At 36.1% G+C, this 20,845-nt stretch overlaps 1 protein-coding gene across 2 annotated transcripts; it reads left to right on the top strand.

The window, feature by feature from the left end:
• Positions 1–16,271: 16,271 nt before the first annotated feature.
• LOC101898486 (loricrin-like) lies at positions 16,272–17,101 on the top strand. Of its 2 annotated transcripts, XM_059129394.1 has the most exons (2): positions 16,272–16,584; positions 16,636–17,101. In XM_059129394.1, the coding sequence occupies exons 1-2, from the start codon at positions 16,461–16,463 to the stop codon at positions 16,959–16,961; spliced, it is 450 nt and encodes a 149-aa protein (XP_058985377.1). In that variant the 5' UTR covers positions 16,272–16,460; the 3' UTR covers positions 16,962–17,101. The 2 variants fall into 2 exon arrangements, with proteins under 2 accessions (XP_058985377.1, XP_005181767.2); XM_005181710.4 differs by having other exon boundaries at positions 16,272–17,101.
• The last annotated feature ends 3,744 nt before the right edge of the window (positions 17,102–20,845 follow it).

Here is a 20,845-nt window from a genome sequence, read left to right as displayed (position 1 = left end):
TGGCAAGTTATTTAGGGTTTAAATTTGACCAAAAATTCTAGAGGTAACAATTAAAAACAAATCTACACATAATTTAGCATGAGGTTAGAGATTAGGACGGAGGGATGTAATAATGACAAAATCACATACAACAGTATCCCCTATATACAGTAAATCTCGATAATTTGTGACAAATTTTTCATCGGAATCGCATAAAATTTGGTATTTGGTGTTCATAATGCATAGCACCTCTAATGACAAACAATTTCTTTTATAGGTCCACGTTTTGCTATAAGCCCCATATAACTTCGACTTTTGAGGATTTTAGCTATATTTTCAACAGAATTATATCAAACTTGGTATTTGGAGTTTGTAATAAGCTTCTCTAATAATAGTTGACTATATAGGTCCTCGTTATATCCTACAACACATAGTGTTAATGGTATTATGTCTTTGTGCATTTGTTTGTAACATGGAGAAGGAAGCGATAAAGGCCCATAGTTACTTTTGAGGATCTTCATAGAATCACTTTCTGAGCCGATTTATGCATGTCAGTTAGACTGTCCATGTATTTTTGTGAACAAAATGCAGATCGCATTTGTTATCTGATTGAGATGAAATTTTCCAAGCAATATTTGCTTGGTTCAAGGACGTATTGAAATTGGTGAGAATCGGTTATATCTAGCTCCCATATATTTCTTCAACCGATTTCGGGTCAATTGTGCACCAAAGGACCAATATCAGTCCGAATGACTTAAATTTTGGCTCATCCGAAGTAAGTTTATTAAGTTTGGAGAAAATCGATTCAGGTATAGATACAGCTCCCATATCTATGTTTCATCCGATTTGGTGTTAAAGTCCCTCACACTCGTAATATGCACTCCACAATAATGATATTTGGTATCAGATATTTTATGAAGCTCTTAAATACCTCTGTCAAATTGAATCGAGATCGGAAAAGATTAGGATATAGCTCCCATTTATACAGTTATCCGATACCAAGTTTATTGGCCACATGGCCAATATCAGTCGAAATGACCTGAATTTTGGCACATCCCAATTCAGTCTAAAAGTAAGTGCTTCAAATTTTATTGAAAATCGGTTCAGATATAGCTATAGCTCCCACATATATCTTTCATCCGATTTGGTTTTAAGTCCCTCACATGCCTAATATGCTCTCTACTAGAATGATATTTTGTACCAAATAACTTATGAGACTCAAAAATACCTCCGCCATATTTTATCGAGATAGGATCTGATAAGGATAAAGCTCTCACATATATATCTTTATTCGATATCAGGTTTATTGTGCACAAAATGGCTAATATACAGGGTGAGATAAAAAAACTGCAACAAAGTCAAACGCCATAATATTTATATTTTATTGAATGAAAGCAAAAAAATGTCGAAAATAGCATCAGATTTTAGAATACCTTTAGATTTGTTCGAATTGGTCACCTTTGGCACGAATTATGGCCTTCAAACGGCCAATGAAACCGTCACACGCTGCCCGAATGTTGCTCTGCGCTATTTTGTCCCTTTCCCGGCGAAGCGCTTGCTCGATCAAGTCGCTTCTTTACTTTTCGAACCATTTCTGCTGATGTTGCTGTTTTCTTCCGTTCACTTCCTTGACGTCGTGCTACGCTACCAGTATCAGGGTAACGAGCGATGGTACGAGACACAAAAGATTTGTTCACATTTAAATGCTGGAGTGCTCCAATGATAGCCACTTGCCAAATATAAAGAAATCACACTATCACGCTTGAATTCCATCAGGAATAACATTTTTTCTGGAAAATTCTCACCAAAATTCTTTTGCACGCTTGCAAACAATATAATGAGCTGTCACTGGAGTAGTTTTAACAGCTGTCGGACAAGTGCCTTAGAAGTGACAGGAGTCTGAAGTTGGTTACAGTTTTTTCATCTCACCCTGTATATCTTTTATCCAATTTGGTGTTAAAGTCCCTCACATACAACAATAATTTTGATACCAGATATTATATACAACTCAGAAATGACGGTTTAAAATATTGTCAAGGTCGGTTCGGATTTGGATATATCTCCCATACATATCTTAATCCGATTTTATATTTTTGGTTTATATCAGCTCAAATGGACTGGATTTTGGCAATTCTCAAAGAAAGTGTTTCGTCTTTTATGGAAATCGGTTCAGATATAGCTATAGCTCACATATATATGTTTCAATCCACAACAATGATATTTGATACCGGACATCCGATACGGCTCGAAAATACCTCTACCTAACTTAATTGAGATCGGTTAAGATTTTTATATGCTTTGGGCATGCATCTTCATCCGGTTTTACGGTTATTGCTCACCATATATATATAATATCTGCCCAAATTGAATAGATTTTTTATATTCAACCGAATTTAACCATTTAGTAAAACTTGGTCCGGTAGCTTTACTAAATACGCATAGTGGTGTAGGGTATCGTATAGTCGACCCACCTGATTTTTGACCTTGCCTAACATGATTTAAACTTAACCAAACAATTACCATTATTTTTTCTGGTGTTGGGAATCTTTAATTAACCAATTTATTATGCGGACAATAATAAATTAGTTAATTAAAGATTCTCAAAAATTTTAAATGCTTTGAAATTGTATAATAGGAGGTACTGTATTTGGTACCGATAAAGCTCATTTTTAATATCATGTTTCAATCCGGTCATTAAAAAGGAGTCAATTTCATTCGGAAACGACTTTTTGAGTAATCAAACTTTTTGAGTAAAGCAACGTTTAGTAAAAAGGGTAATCAGAATAATAAGATTAGTCGGGCCCTTCTATTTTTTGTCCAATTATTATTTTTAGTACTTTATATATTAATAGAGGTTTGGGTACGATATTTGGATACTTATACCTAAAATAGTCGTTTTCGGTCCACGTTTAACCACACCATTTGAACCTTTGTGTACTATTTTATAACTTCATATTCAATTCCACAACATTGTAATGTAAACTAAAACTAATTTGTTTAATGAAAAACCCATAAATTATTTTCATTTTAAATTAATTAAAAAACCCTTCGGCAATACGGTGCATAAAACTGCACTTATAAAATTTTAAGAAAAAAATCCAATAAACTATTGCCACACTTTTAATTTGAAAATTTGAACCACATTTGATTGCTCCAATTTTAAGAGCATGACCTGCACTAGTGAATATATTAAAACAATATAGTTTTGTTTTTCATACAAATTATAGCTCATTTATTTTTATGGGTTGTGTTATTATTTTTGTTTTTTGGGGGGAACAAAAAACAGATCAAATTACATCAACTTCACACAGCCTTAAGATTATTAGGTTGTTGTGGCAGCTGCTGTCGACTTTATCACATAAACGCCTACTCAAAAATTCAATTGGCCAATTTGCCAAACAAAATGAAATGCCTAGCTGGCCATGTTGGAAACAGAAGTGTATAAAAAAAGCCACTTACTACTATAACAGTGGTCAAAGCTAACGGAATGAACTTGCATCTAAGGAAGTTCGGAGGTTAATTGTAGAGGAACAACTTCTTGGCTGTGATATTAAATAGTTTGTAGCATTGTTAAGTTTTCTGTTAAGAAAATTGAAAGTGAATTCCTTATTCATATGGACTAAAACGGTAATTGAATTAAGGGGTTTAAGGGGGGGATAATTTGATTCAAAATAAAATCCGTTAAAAATTCTGTTATAATCTTAAAATACCGAATGCAGCCATTATATTGGGGTCTATACGACGTGGACTTGAAATAAACGGTGAATAATGTAGCTAAAGTCATCAAAATACCGTATATAGGGAAAACCGTTATATCGGAGCTATACGAAGACCTGGACCTGCATACACAATTTTCTGCCACAGACTGTAGCTTCTATTACGAACTTCAAACACAACATCTCTAACAATTTCGTTGAGTATTATACCTAAAATTGTCAAAATAGCGAATATATGGAGGTACTGATATATAGGGCCTGTACGAACACCTGGACCTGCATAGACAATTTTCTGTCACAGACTGTAGCCGCTAAATTCATCAGACTGTGGCGCTAAATTCATCAAAATACCGGGTATAGGGAGGTACCGTCATATGGGTGCTATACGAAGACGTAGACCTCGACAGACAATTTTCTGTCTTAGGGTGTAGTATCCATTTTAAACTTAAAATACCAAATTTGAAACAATTACGGTGAATAATGTCGCTAAAATCAATAAAACATGGAAGAGGTATTCTCGGGCTGCATCTGATGACCGGTATCAAAAACCATTGTTGTGGAGTGCATATTACGCATGTGAGGGATTTTAACACCAAATCGGATAAAGCATATATATGGGAGCTATAGCTATATCTGAACCGATTTTCACCAAAATTTAAAGTTCTTGCTTTTAGGCTGAATTCCGTCGGAGGTGCCAAAATTCAGTCTTTTTGTGCTGATATTAACCACTTGATACATAAAATAAACCTGAAATCGAATGGGTTTATATATGGAAGCTATATTCAAATCTGAACCAATCTTGACAACATTTTAAACACTTATTTCTGAGGTTTATCTGTTTCACCAAATCGGATAAAACATATCCAAACCGATTTTCACCAAATATAAAGCAAGTCATGAATTCCGTCGGAAGTGTCAAAATTCAGTCCATTTGGGCTGATATTGGCCCAATATATGGGAGCTATATTCAAATCTAAACCAATCTTGACAAAATTTTCAACACTTATTTCTGAGGTTTATCTGATATCTAGTACCAAAAAATCATATATATATATATATATATATATATATATATATATATATATATATATATATAGGAGCTGTAGCTGTATATGAACCGATTTTCACCAAATTTGATTTGCTTGCTTCTAGGCAGAATTCGTTCGGAAGTGAAAAAATTTCTCTCAAATAAACGTGCAATCAGTCGAATATATAACAATAAATTATAAAATTTGTCAAAGGTGTTTCTGAGCTCTATGGGATATCTATTACCAAATATCATATATTTTTAGAAATTATATGTTCTATTTGTTGAAATTATAGTGCAATGGTTGCATTACTAAGTGGCGCCTCTTAATAATGTGTAAGTAAAACATTTACAAAATTATATAAATACCATGTCATTATGGTAGCAAATATTTGTCGTACATAAATTATTGTACCATTTGAATATGCCGGCTAATAGTTAATTTGTCGTCGTCGTAGTAAAATAAACAATATTGTTTAAACAACACAAATCCTAAATATGCATTTTCAATTTGAATCGGAATAGTTTCGTTAAACTGTAATATTCAAAGAGGCGCCACCAATAATCAAATGTATGTACACACTTTAATTTACTTTTGGAATGTAAATATATCTAATATTTTGGATATTTTGAATTCAAAACAAGCAAAATACCTGTAATTTCGGCCGGGCCGAACTTTGAATACACTCCACCATTTGGTACAAATTTGACAATTTTCAAAAAAATAAAATCCGTTAAAATTCTGTTAAAATCTTAAAAATACCGAAAGTAGCCGTATATTAGGGTCTATACGACGACGTGGACCTACATAGGAAACTTTTGCCATAACAATATTCAAATGCGAAACTGGACAAAAATCTGTTTATAATGTAGCTAAAATCATCAAATTACCGTATATAGGGAAGTACCATAATGCTATAAAACTTAAACCTGCACAGACAATTTTCTGCCATAGGCTGTAGTATCCACTACGAACTTCAAATACCAATTTTGAAACAATTCCGGTAAATAATGTCGCTAAAATCATCAAAATACCGAATATCTGGAGGTACCGTTATATTGGGGCTACGTGGACCTACAGGCCCATTTTCAATACCAAAAGTCCTGCAGATATAATATACATTTGAGTAAAATTTTATCAACCTACTTCAATTCGTTCGGAAGCTAGAGTGATTTCCACAGACGGACAGACGGATTGACGGACAGACATCATTAAATCGACATAGAATTTTATGCTGATCAAGAATATATATACTTTGTTATACTACTATGGTGGAGGGTATAAAAATGAGAAATTATCCCCCGATTTTGTTATACCCTCCACCATTACATTGAGAGTACATTAAGTTTGTCATTCCCTTGCTAACACCTCAAAATAATAATTTTAGGCCCCACAAAGAATATGTCTTCTTGATCAAGAAAAATTCTATGTCGATTTAACGAATTCCTTCCGTCGGACTGTCTGTCTGCCGGTCTGTGGAAATCACTATAGCTTCACAACGAAATTAAGTAGGTTGATAAAATTTTACTCAGGTGTGTGTTTGTTCTGCAGGACTTTTGGTATTGAAAATTGATATTGAAAATATAGGTATAGCCCTCATATAACTGTACCTACCTATATTCGGAATTTTGATTTTTTTAGGACATTTGTTCATCGGAATTGTTCCAAATTTCGTTTTGATAGTTCGTAATGGGTACTAAAACCTATGACAGAAAAATATCTATGAAGGTCCACGTCTTCGTACAGCCCGCATATAACGGTACCTCCTTATATTCGTAATTTTGATGATTTTAGCGACATTATTCACCGGAATTGTTTCATATTTCGTGTTTGAATATCCTTATAGGTACTATATTGTATGACAGAAAATTGTCTATGCAGGTCCAGGTCTTCGTTTCTCGGCATTTTGATGATTTTAGTGACTTTATTTACGGGAATTGTTACAAATTTCGTATTTGAAGTTCCCAATGAGAACTGAAGTCTGTGAAAAAAAAAAATTGTCTAAGTAAGTCTTCGTATAGCCCCTAAATATCGGTATCTCCCTATATTCGGTATTTTGATGAATTTAGCTACATTATTCACCGGAATTGTTAAAATTTCGTATTTGCACTTCGTAATGGGTCCTACTGCCTGTGACAGAAATTTGCAGGTCCACGTCTTCGTATATACCCCAAAATAACGGAAACTCCCTATATATGGTATTATTAAGTTTTTAACAGAATTCTATTTTTATTTATTTTTTGTTTTTTTTTTTTCTGCAAATTTCCAATTTTTTACAAAACGGTGGAGGGTATTAAAGTTTGGCCTGGTCGAACTTACTACTTTTTCACAAGTTTTTTTTTTTTTTTGTTTTTTTTTTTTTTTTTTTTTTGAATTTTGCAACTTTTTCCCTATTGGTGTAGGATGTAGTTAGTAAAATGGCAGCAGGGTTTAAATAATCAGAGCCGAACATTGAATAGGCTTGAACTAACTGCTTTTTTACTTATTTAAACCAATATGTTAACATAAGATCTAGCAGCGAAGACTGGATATATAGATCCACCCCTTCCTGCAACTCCAGCAAAAAAGTTTAATTTTTTCAAAAATACTGATGTCATAGTGGGCAGAGATGACTGTTTGACAATTTTTTTGAGGTTTTCACCTGTCAAAAATTTGTAAACGTCGAAAACATCATATATCTGCATAAGAGGTAGAAAAAGTATAAACTCACAAACTTCTGAAATGCTGTCATATCCCAAGTAATACATCCCATGTTGGATGATAAACGTTTAGGTCATATTATTGAAACCTTGCTGATCATTCCATAAAATCCATAAAAGCCAAGTTTAAAAACAACTGTATCTGTTGATTGTCGGCCTTGCTTTACTCAATGCAACCAAACAGAAGGATGCTGTTTTTCAAACACCCTTCTGTCAAATTCTTATAATTTGTCTGGGTTTACGACTTTTTCTACGTATGTATGATACGTCGAAAAGTATATTATATACCTCGCAATTTTTGACATCTCATCTTTGATATCGATGAACTATAGATGAAATTTTCCACAAATCATTTGTTTGGCCCAAGAACGATCCGTATGGAAATTGGTGTGAATCGTCCCAAATTTGTTAATAGTTCCCATAACATATTCGCTTGATTTCAATATTATTGTGAGTCAGATGTATAATATTCGTCCAAATATAATGTACATAGTTCGGCAGAATTCGGCATAGGAGCAAGAATTCAAATTTAGTGAAAATCGATTCAGATATAGCTATAGCTCCCTTATATATGTTTCATCCAAATTGGTGTTTAATGGACAATCGTAATATGCACTCCACGGCAAGTTATCAGATACAGCCCGAAAATACCTCTGCCACATTTTATCGACATTTTCATTGCATCCCTCACAGAAAGGGTACAGGTAAACAAGTGGCCAAATACTAATGGTATGTATATGACTGAAACTTTCTAATTTCTTTTAATTTAATAAAGTTCAAATTGTCGCCGACATTTATTTTACATTGCTCTGACCTGTGAATATCGTTAAACTTTTATTTCTATTTCTATATCTATTGAATTAGTTCGTAGTTAATATTTCTGCAAAATTATTAAAATAAAATAATACACCACAATAATAACCGGAGTTAACACTGATACGTCTAACCTTAAGTTGGTCACTTGTAATATCGTCATCATACATACATGCTTTACAGCAGTTAAGTGCCTGATAATGGCATGACGAACAAAACTTAAATTGCTTAAGTTGTACCGGAACATAGATACGAACATTTGATTTGAAGTTACGATTATAGAACGGCTGGCTTAGAATAAAGATTTCCACATCACAGGTACATACATAGGCTAATTACGAGCAGCAGCTCTGCCACCACCATGCTTGTGAGGTATGCCGAAACAAAAAACTATGAATTTAAACAAATGATATAATGTGGGAAGACCAGAAGACATTATCTTGTCTAAGTAAATAAAAATCTGACATTCTACAAAAATATGTGGCTTTGAGTGAATTTTTCACATACTTTTGGTTTCATTCATAAATTTCAAATGGCAAATGTTTATGATTTGAATGATGATTTTTAGAATGTAAAAGGGCTAATGTCATGTTAAGACGACAATGTTTTATACTACACCAAAAATATGGAAAAATGGACAAATAAAAGCTTTTGGGAGTATACACCCTTTAAAATCGCCACGAATGTCCATTCAAAATCTCTATTATTTTATTATTTATATTACTTAAGTGTTTAATTTTCCGATATTTTACGAGGTAACCTATGGATTCCACATTGCACTAGTTTAATATTTAACATATCACTGGCCTATGAACACTTCTTAAGAAAAATATGGCCTATAGCAAAATACAAAATTTAATCTCATTCCAACAGTTTATGCTAGGCCTTTTATACCCTCCACCATAGCATTGAGGGTATATTAAGTTGGTTATTCCGTTTGTAACACCTCGAAATATACATTTTAGACCCCACAAAGTATATATATTCTTGATCAGCATACACTGTCGATTTAGCGATGTCCGTCCATCTGTCCCCCTATCCGTCTGTGGAAATCACTCTAATGTATATTATGTCTGCAGGACTTTTGATGAATTGAATTGAATAAAATAATTGGAGATGGACCACGTAGGTCCACATTTTGGTGTTTGATGATTTTAGCGACAATATTCATCGGAATTGTTTCAAATTTGGTATTTGAAATTCACATTGGCTGCTACTTTAACAGAAAATTGTCTGTGCAGGTCTACGTCTTCGTATAGCCCTCATATAACCGTACCTCCCGATATTCGGTATTTTGATGATTTTAACGTCATTATTCACTGCAATTATTTCATATTTGGTATTTGAAGTTCGAAATGGATACTACAGCCTTAGACAGAAAAATGTCTGTGCAACGTCTTCGTATAGCTCTCATATAACCGTACCTGCCGATATTCGTTATTTTGATGGTATTAGCTAAATTATTCATCGATTTTTTAAGTTTCGAATTTGAATATTGTAATGGCTTATGGCAAAAGTTACCTATGCAGGTCCATGTCGTCGTATAGACCCTAACATAACAGCTACATTCGGTATTTTTAAAAACAAAAATTTTAGCGGACCGTATATCCTTCATTTTAAAGTTTTCCGAGGATAATATTATTAAAACCATTGCATAATGGATCCAAATCCAATTTTTCTGTCCAAAACTAGTTCAACGTCTCCACATGAAAACCGCAGAAACTAAAAGTGACCTCAAAATCAAAATCTCGGGATTCCAGCTCCATTCCAATTTACATCTCTCCATCCTAGACACAAAGAGTGAAACAAAAGTTGTACGATTTAGTACATTTCCAAAATCACCTGCATTTATCAATACCAGATACTAACAGAGACCTGAATATCAAATTTGAGGATTCCAGCCCTATCCCTTAACCCAATACAACATTTAGTACTTTTTGCATAATTTTAGTACTTTTCTTATACTTTTAATACTCATTTGCAAAACCTTTCCATATCTCATCTCTTGACATCAACAGATATCGCAATATAAAATGTCACAATTTCAGAATTTATAGTACACATTTCCTACAGTTATCAAAACATCAAATTTCAGAATTTTATCACACAAATCCAAAATAAGCTACATCTATCCATCAGGATTCCAGCTCAATCCCTTCCTTCAAATTCAAAATGTACTTATGTAATAGTTTTTATACATGAGTACACACATCCTTACATCAACTCTACTCCTCCAACTTGATTTTCATTCCAGATATTAAGTTTTAAGCTCTAACCATTCACATGATACGAAATGTTACCAAATGTGGTACATTTTGTACACTAAAAATGCGAATTTCCAAAAACTCTGTGGTACATCTATCATACACTCCATTAGTAACTCTCATTCCAAATTTAAGAGTTCTAGCTCCTCAAATGCTAAGACTACCATATTAAGTAAGTTTTTATTCTTTTCGTAACGTTCTATTACGAATTTCCAAAATCCCAGCCTTATTTGACACCTTCGGAGCAAGAGTGACCCTCACCCATAATTTCAAGATTATAGCTTTAGCCGTTTCGTCTGAGCGTTGATGCATCGTAACTGCCCAGTCGGTATGATTAAATTCACACAAGTTCGCAAAATCTGAATTTTCCAGAAAAAAAGTTATTCGTGATGGAATTCAAGTGTGATAGTATATGTTTGGCTAGAAAACCACAAGTGGATATCGCTAGAGCACTCCAGCATTTGAATGGAAATATCGCTCGTTACCGTCAGCAGAAATGGTTCGAAAAGTAAAGAAGCGACTTGATCGAAGCTCGCGTCGCAGTGGTCAAAAAATGACTCGTGAGCAGAACATATCGCAATATTCCATTCGGCAAATATTGAATAATGAGCTCGGGTAAAACCATCGAAATTCGCCTGGCCGAAAGTGATGAACTGCCGAATTTCATTTTCTCCGCTCCGATGAGAAAACATTCGTTGTCCAGCAGTTTGTAAACAAACAAAATGATCGTATTTACTTGCCAAAGAGATCAGCTGAAAATGTGCGTGGCATCACAATAAATGCCGAATATTATCGCGAAAATATTCTGGAGGGTATATTAAAGCCTTGGGCACAAAACATTTGGATGTTCCAACAGGACTCAGCACCGTCACACTCAGCACGCGCGTATTTTGGAAAGCAAGATTGGCACTGAAAAATACCAAAGTGTCGATCACCTCAAGCAAGCGCTTCGACGGGAATTGGCCAAAATACCGCAGAGCAACATTCGTGTGGGTGTGACGGTTTTATTGGCCGTTTGAAGGCCATAATACGTGCCAATGGTGACCAATTGCTTCCCAGATGACCGTCCGTTCCTTATTGGTTTAAAATATGTACTTGCGATCAATAGCAAAATTCCGTATCTTTCACCTATGGGCTCTTTGTTTTCAAAAGTCTACCCATAGCCGTAACATTTGTATCCAAAGATTGCCATAATTAACAAATACCATATGCTAGTGTAGGGTATGGGCAATTATGTCCATCGCTACAAACTACGTTTAATCAACATGATAACACCGCCATAAATGCTAAACTATAATTTTTCGCACATCTACTTAAAAATAATAATGCTTGAAAATAACAATTACCCCCAACACATCCACGGACAATTTTAAATAAATGGACTTCTATTAATGAATAATATGTAATTATGTATGCCACTACATACATACGTACATATATGTATGTACACCACAAAAGTTTGTGCAACACTGCTTTGCTGCTTCCAGAGGTTAAAAGCTGTTAAGAAAAATTCAACCATAAATTGTTAACTCAACAAAATTAAAATGCACAATGCCAACTCCTAGCGCAGCGCAGACCCATGGGTGTTTGGATAGATGTCAGAGGTGTTAGGAAGGTAGCTTGGTAGTCCACCATCACTGTCATTAATTTTCAGTGCGTCTTGTTTTGTTTACAAAATAATTTTGAAGAATAGACCTGTAACAACTGGCCACATCCATTTGAAATAAGTGGCGCTATAATTCAAACGCAAGACGAATGAGACCTCCAAACTAAAAAAACAACAACAAATGGCTAAAGATAAATGTTGCCAACATCAAACGATGAGTCGTCTAAAGTGTAGTTAGGCAGGCATGAAGTGAGCAGAAGATTTCAAAAATTCACATTGATTACATTGCAAGTTCTATGGCATAGTTGATGGTCAAATGAATTAAAAAACATTAGATCATGTTTTTCGTTATTCTGTCCATGTTGGGGTTTATTAATTCGTTTTCTTAAAAAAATGCTAAACAAAAATTATTTTAATTGTGAAAAAAGCTTCTATTATATGGTCAAGAGATTTTCTGGAAATGAAACTTCAACATTAAGAATTGCGTTGGAATTTTCGGAAAGTTACTTGTGCTTGGTAATTTTGCTGAATGTAGATGGTACGGATTTTGGAAAAAGATAAGCACCATCAGCTCCATATGTAAACAAGCACTGTTTGGTGCGGATTTTGGTCTAGAGGCATACGATTAATCGGGCCATTTTTTCTTCGAAAATGAGCAAGGCCATTACATTATCGGGCCATGCTGGAAGAATTTTTGTTCAAAAAAAAAAAAAAAAAATAGAAGTAAAAAAGTTTCGGTCGGTTTTGTCGACAGATGTATACCCTACGCCAATGTTCGATTATTTTAAAATATTTTGACTTCTTTTATGAATTTTCAAACTCTTGAGCCTCTACGGAGTGGGCTTGGAAAGAATGGGTCAATATTTCTGAAATTCTACACAAGGAGTTTCTTCTGAGTACTTTACCCCTGGATGAGAATTGTCTATATAGGTCCAAGATATATCCCCCATATAACGGTACCCCCGATATTCGCTATTTTGATGATTTTATCCATATCTGAGTACTTTACCCTCTGGAGGAGAATTGCCCTTATTGGTCCTCGATATCGCATTCAACGGTGCCCCGATACCTGGTGTTTTGATGTTCTCCGGAATTGTTTCAAATTTCGTATTTAAAGTTCGCAATGGGTTCTACAATATATGACGGTTGTGTATTCCGACCCACGTCTTTGTATAGCCCTCATATAATTGTTTTAATTTGAGCGGTATTTTTCAACTTCGAAATTTACACTGATCAAGAATATATATACTTTGTTGGATCTGACATGAGTATCTCGAGGAATTACAAACGGAATGACAAAGTTAAAATACCCTCCACAGTAAAAAAATTGGCATGCGAAAAAAAAATTGACAAAAAATATTAACTTTTTTTTGGCATATTTTTGCGCGATTTTCATAGATTTTATCCTTTTCTGGCAAGGGGCCATTCCGAATTGGTGAGAATTGTCAAAATCAGTACAGAATAACTAACATCGAGATAACATTGGCCTTCAGACGGCCAATGAAACCGTCACACGCTGCACGAATGTTGCTCTGCGGTATTTAGGCCCATTCCCGGCGAAGCGCTTGCTTGAAATGATCGACACTTTGGTATTTTTTAGTGCCAATCTTGCTTTCCAAAATAATCCAGACACAACAGTCCAACGGATTGGTATCCGGAGATTCTGGTTGCCTTGTGCCCTGGAAATGAAGCGAGAAACCTCATTTTGTAACCATTATTGGATGGCGCGTGCTGAGTCCTGTTGGGCTTTAATACACCCTCCATATTATTTTCGCGATAATATTCGTTATTTGTTCTAATGCCATGACCGATTATTACGAGCGGAGAGCAACCATCGGCTTTTATGGCGGCCCACACCCACATCACCATGGCCGGCGCTTGAGTTCTGGTGGCCAACCGAAGGTGCACATTTTCAGCTGACCTCTTTGGCAAGTAAACACGATCATTTTGTTTGTTTACAAACTGCTGGACAATGAATGTTATTTCATCGGAGAAAACCAAATTCGATTCGGCAGTTCACCACTTTCGGCCAACTCTTCAGCCCTTTGGAGTCTATTTTCTTTCTGTTGCGGTGTAAGTTCTTGCACTTTTTGGAATTTCAATGACTTTACCCCGAGATCATTTTTCAATACTTGCTGAATGGAATTTTGTGATATGTTCAGCTCACAAGCCATTTTTCGGCCACTGCGACGTGGGTTTCGATCAAGTCGCTTCTTTACTTTTCGAACCATTTCTGCTGATGTTACTGTTTTCTTCCGTCCACTTCCTTGACGTCGAGCTATGCTACCGTATCACGGTAACGAGCGATGGTACGAGACACAAAAGATTTATTCACATTTAAATGCTGGTGTACTCCAACGAAGCCACCTGTGGTTTTCCAACCAAATATAAAGAAATCACACTATCACGCTTGCATTCCATCACGAATAACATTTTTTCTGGAAAATTCAAACCAAAATGCTTTTGTATGCTTGTAAAGAATAGAATGAGCTGTCACTGGAATAATTTTAACAGCTGTTGGACGAGTGGCTTAGGGATGACAGCGGTGTGAATTTGGTTGCAGTTTTTCATCTCACCCTGTAGATTGTACCCGTTGTGCTATGTACCCAATGTCTTGGCTATAAGTATCACTGCAATTGTCGGAAGTGACATTTGGGATTTCGCTGGGATTAAAAGTATTTGCGGTTTAGTGGAAATTTTCGATTTTTTTTCTGATTGCAACTCAAAACAATTTCACATAAAAGTTATGGTCTATTTTACCCGTTAAATATTGTCCGATGATCAAACAAAATGTTAGGCCTCTGCCCAGGTCTTAACTCTAGCGCTATATTAAATTCAGCATCGATTGGTCTATAATTGCGATATGTAGAGCAGCTGAGAAATCAGAAAAAAATATTTTTGGTCCATTTCAACCCCTAAATATTTTGCGATCATCTCCAAACACAATAGTGTTCTATTCTGAACCTAACCCCACCTCAATTCTCAATTTCGTGAGAATCGGGATTACAATTTAACAAGGACGGACGGACATACATAGATCAACTCAGCTCGGTGAAGTAGGAAGATCCATATAAAGTTTCCTATTTCAGGGACCAATATTTCGAGGTGTTACTTAATTTTTGGCTCAATCAAACTTATGCATAATACCCCCAAACACATAGTATTATAGGCTGTAAATCCCAAACTCTTTTATATCACATTACATTAATTTCGGATTGATATCCAATTCCATTGAGATTTCTCTTTTCAATAATTATTTTTTTTAATACATCTTCTTATTTGTCACTTTTCTTTTGGCCAAGGTTGACGCCGCACAATAATTTGGTAATTGAAAGTTTGAAAACGTCTTCATTAGTTGCCACTCACCGGGGGCAGTCGAACAAATGGAGTCATAAAATTTGGCCACCAAGTGTAACAACAAAACAATCAGTTGGATGGATACCTGCAGAATAAGCGACGCATTATTTTTTTTTTTTTTTTTTGGTTACAGAAGCTTTAAAACCAGCTAAACCTTAATTGCTAGTCTTGTGGTGAAACATTGAATTACAGACCTGCAACAAGCAAACCAAAAAAAAAAAAAAAAAAACGCCAAGCGAAGGCGTTTGTAACATTTTGGTTTTGTGATGAATTTTTTTGGCAATGCCAAAAGAGCAAAGCAACAAAAATGAAGTAAACAATTAAATGAAAAAAAAAAAAAACAAAAGACTGCTGAGACGACGGACGACCTGACTTGACAAACACCGGCTGCAGTTTGCCAAAAAGACGCTGAGTTTTAAGGAAAATTATGCACCCCCCCCCCCCCCCCCCCTAACCTGGCTAGCAGAATTCATTTGTGTTATTGTTGTTTTATTATTACACGCCAACAAATGAGAACTGTGTGCACAATTGAAAGCATTTTTTTTCGGTGTATTGTTCGGTGTACGACTGCAATCATCGGCTCAAGCATAGAATTCAATATTCAATGAGACGGACGGACGGACTTGAACTGCAGCAAATTTGAAATGCAAACTTATCTTTGCCGCCGATGCTAACGATAAGTCCCAGCATGGCGAGGGGGGAGGGCCGGTACGGTCGGTAATATCCGTCTTTTACCCCAAGGCATGCTTGGGTGGTTTGTTGGTTGGATAGATGGATGGCTGTTTTGTGACTGCCACTGTGGTGTTTTAATGTAATGGCCTGGCGGTTGGTTGGGAAGTTCAAATCGTTGTTGTCAAACTTTTATTAAGCTAACGTCTTTAGCGCAAAAGTTGAGTATAAATAGTTGTTGCTAATCTCCAATAGTCATTAGTTGAGAACCTCCAATCTTTGCGGTCACAGCTGTTCCCTGAATTTTTCTATTCGACGATCGGTTTGAAATGAGAAGTTGTATCCTTGTTTTACTGGTGGTCTTTGCGGCCCAGGCATTAGCAGGTTATTTGGGTGGCGGCGGAGGAGGAGGCGGTTGGTCTAGTGGTGGAGGCGGCGGTGGCTGGAAATCAGGTGGAGGTGGTGGCTGGTCTTCTGGTGGAGGAGGCGGTGGCTGGAAATCAGGCGGCGGTGGTGGTGGCGGTTGGTCTGGTGGTGGAGGCGGTGGTTCCACAAAAATTATTAAAATCATCTCCTTGGGCGGTGGTGGTGGAGGGGGCAAAGGCGGCTGGTCTTCTGGTGGCGGAGGAGGTGGCTGGAAATCTGGTGGAGGAGGCGGTGGTTGGTCCTCTGGCGGTGGTGGAGGCTGGAAATCTGGAGGCGGTGGTGGTTGGTCCTCTGGCGGCGGTGGAGGTGGCTGGAAATCTGGCGGAGGTGGTGGTGGCTGGAAAACAGGCGGCGGTGGCAGCGGTTGGTCCTCAGGAGGTGGAGGAGGCGGCTGGAAGTGGTAAAACAGTCCAAAGTTAAATTATTTTCCCTAACCACAACGTGATACCAAGTATTCAAGCAGTGATATCTTTAGAAGACAAAAGGCTAAAACGTGTTCTCAGAAATTTATACAAAACTTAAAATTTATAAAAAAAAAATACAACAATAAAGAAATTATATATTTTTATGCGTGTGTGCTTAAATAAAGAATAGTGTTAAGATCTACAAATAATGCAGTATTAATTGATGACAAAAATAAGTAGTTTATGGGTCTAATCCATGGAAATGAATCAAAAGAACGAATCGGGTGGTTCCTCGAAAACTTGGACCGATATGTTTCATTTTCAATTCCAAACATCCTGAGTGTAATAGCTCTACGTTTAGCAGTGAGAGCTCTGTCGCGATGTCAACAGACGGCCAAGTCGACAAAGAATTTACCCACCATTTTATTTACTTAATTCACGCACGGATAGATACGCATAAATAAACTAAGAAACCTCGCCAAAATGAGACCAGCACGGGAAGGAGAAAATTCGTTATGGTCAACTATATGATAATCTGCAATGCTCTTGGTATGGATCCTAACTCAAAAAGACCTTAACACTCTACATTATTATAAGAAGAGATACGGCCAAAACGTTATCGAAATAACGGCTTTAGACTCTAGATCCCTTTGAACCATATCCGTTTCAGGACATTTAGGAGTCGATCTAGGGGTGTCCATCAGGCAGTCGCGCACGATAACTCTCGAAGGGAGTATCCGATTTGATCCAAATTTTGGTACATCGTAATATTATTGCCAAACATAGATCGAGTTCTGAGATGGATATTATTTGTCCCCACATTCTGGTACCTCCCTCATAAAAAGTCAACATTTTCACAGAAAATAATTCATCACATTGAAAGATGATTTTGTAATTCCCAATATTTTTGCCAGTGCCCTGGACAGGTGCGAAAATGGACAACATCAAATGCTTCTAACTCAAAGGGTCAACATTTTGATTAATTATAACTCTTGTAAAATGTGAGATAAGTGTCCGATTGTCTTCAAATTATGCACATCCCAATATTTTTATTAACTCAAAATAAGGTGTGAAGATGGTACTTTCCGGTACCTCCCTCACAAAGGGTCAACATTTTGAATAGTCATGAAGCTCACAAAATACGAAATTACCATTCGATTCCATTTAGACTTTGCACATCTCAATACTTTTATAAAGACAAGATCTGTTATAAAGATGATAGAGATCGGACTATTCCTTCTGGTTCCTCCCACACAAAGGGTCAACGTTTTGAATAACCCAAAACGATTATAAAATCCTAAATAAGCATGCGGTTCTCTTCAAATTTCACACGTCACAATATTTTAATTAAATTAAGGTCTGGTGCGAAGATGGGATACATCGGTCCACTCCTTCTGGTACCTCCCCAACAAAGGGGTGAACATTTCTAATAGCTCTGAAGCTTAAAAATCGGGAAATGAAAAAACGGTACAAAATTTTGAATAATTATATCTCTAAAAAAATAAGCAAAGGCTATAGTAGTGCGAGGCCTACCACCTGATACCTTATAACACTGCAATATGTTAGAAGCCCCCTTATGTCCAAATCCATTTTGGAAGATTTCGCTTTTGAAATTGTGTCATAGAGCACTGCCCAGATATTACCCTAAGCTTTTTGACCAGGGACATTTACCCAATATTTACGCACTCCGTTGTGCTGTTAATTCTTGTGGTCCATTGTACAGGTAAGTCCAATCCAATGGTCATCCAAAATGCCCGACTTCTTCCCCGTCCTTAACACTCTTCTTATGTAAAATTCCGTGTCGATTGGTTTCAGTCCCAACAGGTGTTGTAAGGTTAAAAAATATTACAAAATGTATACTTCAATATTATAAGTCAAATTGAAAAAATCGCATGCGATAAAAATTTGAAAAAAAAAAAACAAGTAAGCAAGGGCTATAGTCCTGCTGGGCCGACCATGTGATACCCTACAACACTACAATATGTTACATGCTCCCTTATGTCCAAATCCATTTTGGAAGATTTCGCTTTTTAATTTATATCACGGAACACTGCCCAGATATTACCCTTAGCATTTTGACAAGGGACATTTGGCCAATATTAACACACTCCGTCGTACTGTTAGTTGTTGTGGTCCATTGTACAGCTAAATATAATCCAATGGTCATCCAAAATGCAAGGACTCTTCCCTGCCCTTAACTTTATTCTCAGGCAACATTTCGTGTCGTTTGGTTTCAATTGTGATATCAGGAAATTCTTTCTGTTTTTGATTTAATTGAACTGCTAGATATTTTGCGATCCTCTCCAAATGCAAGACGACCCTCTGTATCTCCAAATTAAGACTTATGTATATGATTTGCTCGTCTACGATATTTTGCTATAATCGTCAACGAAATCCGCATAAAAAAGCCAGGTGTTCGCCTTTTGTCTATTTTGGATTTTGTCTGTAAGTTATTTTCAGTTTTTCGGTAGAATGGAAATGTTGGTATTTTTTCACACAAAAGTAGTGGTCCATTCTACCCGATGTCTTAAACTCTAACTTTATGCGAAATTTCGTGTCCTTCGGTTTCTATTTGTGACCTTTATAACGGCTGCAAAATCAGGAACATTTTTAGTTGATGGTCCATTTCAATCCCTAAATATATTGCGGACATCTTTGAAAACAATAGGCTTAGCCTTTCTGAGCGTAACCCTCCCCTTGAAAAAATTTTCGTGACGATAATTGCAATCTGTATATAATAGCCCCAACCTGTGTTGTAAGGTGAAAAAATATTACAAAATGTACACTTCAATATTTTAAGTCAAATTGAAAAACTCGCATGCGATAAAAAAATATGAAAATAAAAAAAAATCACAAAATTCTACAAAATTTATATTAACATCATTATTGGAATCTTTTTATGCGATTTTTTAGATTAAGATTATATTTTATTCTTTTATGCGAAGTGGGCATTCTTAATTGACAAAATTTGTCAAAATCGGTCCAGCCATTGTTGAGATGTAAGCATTCTAATTATATCTCCTTCCTTTGTATATATACATTGTATATATTTCCATAACGGTCAGAATTGACCTGTTCGTCTATTTGTGATTTCGTCGGGATTAAAAATATTCGTGGTTTAATAGAAAATGTGACTTTTATGGTCTATTTCACCCCCTAATTATTACCCGATTACCATCAAAAATGGAAGACTTCTGAGCAACACTTAGTTCTAGCACCATGCCAACATTCGCGTCGATTGGTCTATAATCGCGACCTGTAGAATTCACTATATTTTGTTGTTGCAAAATTGTCAGGCTTAATCCCTTTAATCCCGTTTTTATACCCTACAACACTATGTGTTGGGGGGTATTATAAGTTTGATTGGGCCAAAAATTATGTAACACCTCGAAATATTGGTTTCCCATATAGGAAAGTATATATGGATCTTCCTAGCTCGCCGAGCTGAGTCGATCTAGCTATGTATGTCCGTCCGTCCGTCTGTCCATGTTAATTTGTAATCACTCTACAGGTCGCAATTATGGCCCGATCTTTACGAAATTTAGAATGTAGGTGGGGTTAAGGTCAGAATAGAACCCTATTTCTTTTGGAGATGATCGCATAACATTTAGGGGTAGAAATGGACCAAAAACTGAAAAAATTCCTGATTTTGCAGTTGCTCTACTAGTCGCAATTATAGACCAATCGACGCGGAATTTCGCATGTAGCTAGAGTTTAAGGCGGGGAAGAAGCCTACCAATTTGGGTGGTCATCGGATAATATTTAGCGGGTAAAATAGACCATATCTTTTGTGTTGAAAAAATTCTAAATTTTTCATTAAACCGCGAATATTTTAAATCCCGGCGAAATCACAAAGCCATGACAAGGTTACTTCTGATCTTTAC

Source organism: Musca domestica, unplaced genomic scaffold (assembly GCF_030504385.1).
Source record: "Musca domestica strain aabys unplaced genomic scaffold, Musca_domestica.polishedcontigs.V.1.1 60, whole genome shotgun sequence".
In the NCBI taxonomy this organism is placed as follows: domain Eukaryota; kingdom Metazoa; phylum Arthropoda; class Insecta; order Diptera; family Muscidae; genus Musca; species Musca domestica.
This window is presented reverse-complemented; position numbering and strand designations above follow the sequence as displayed.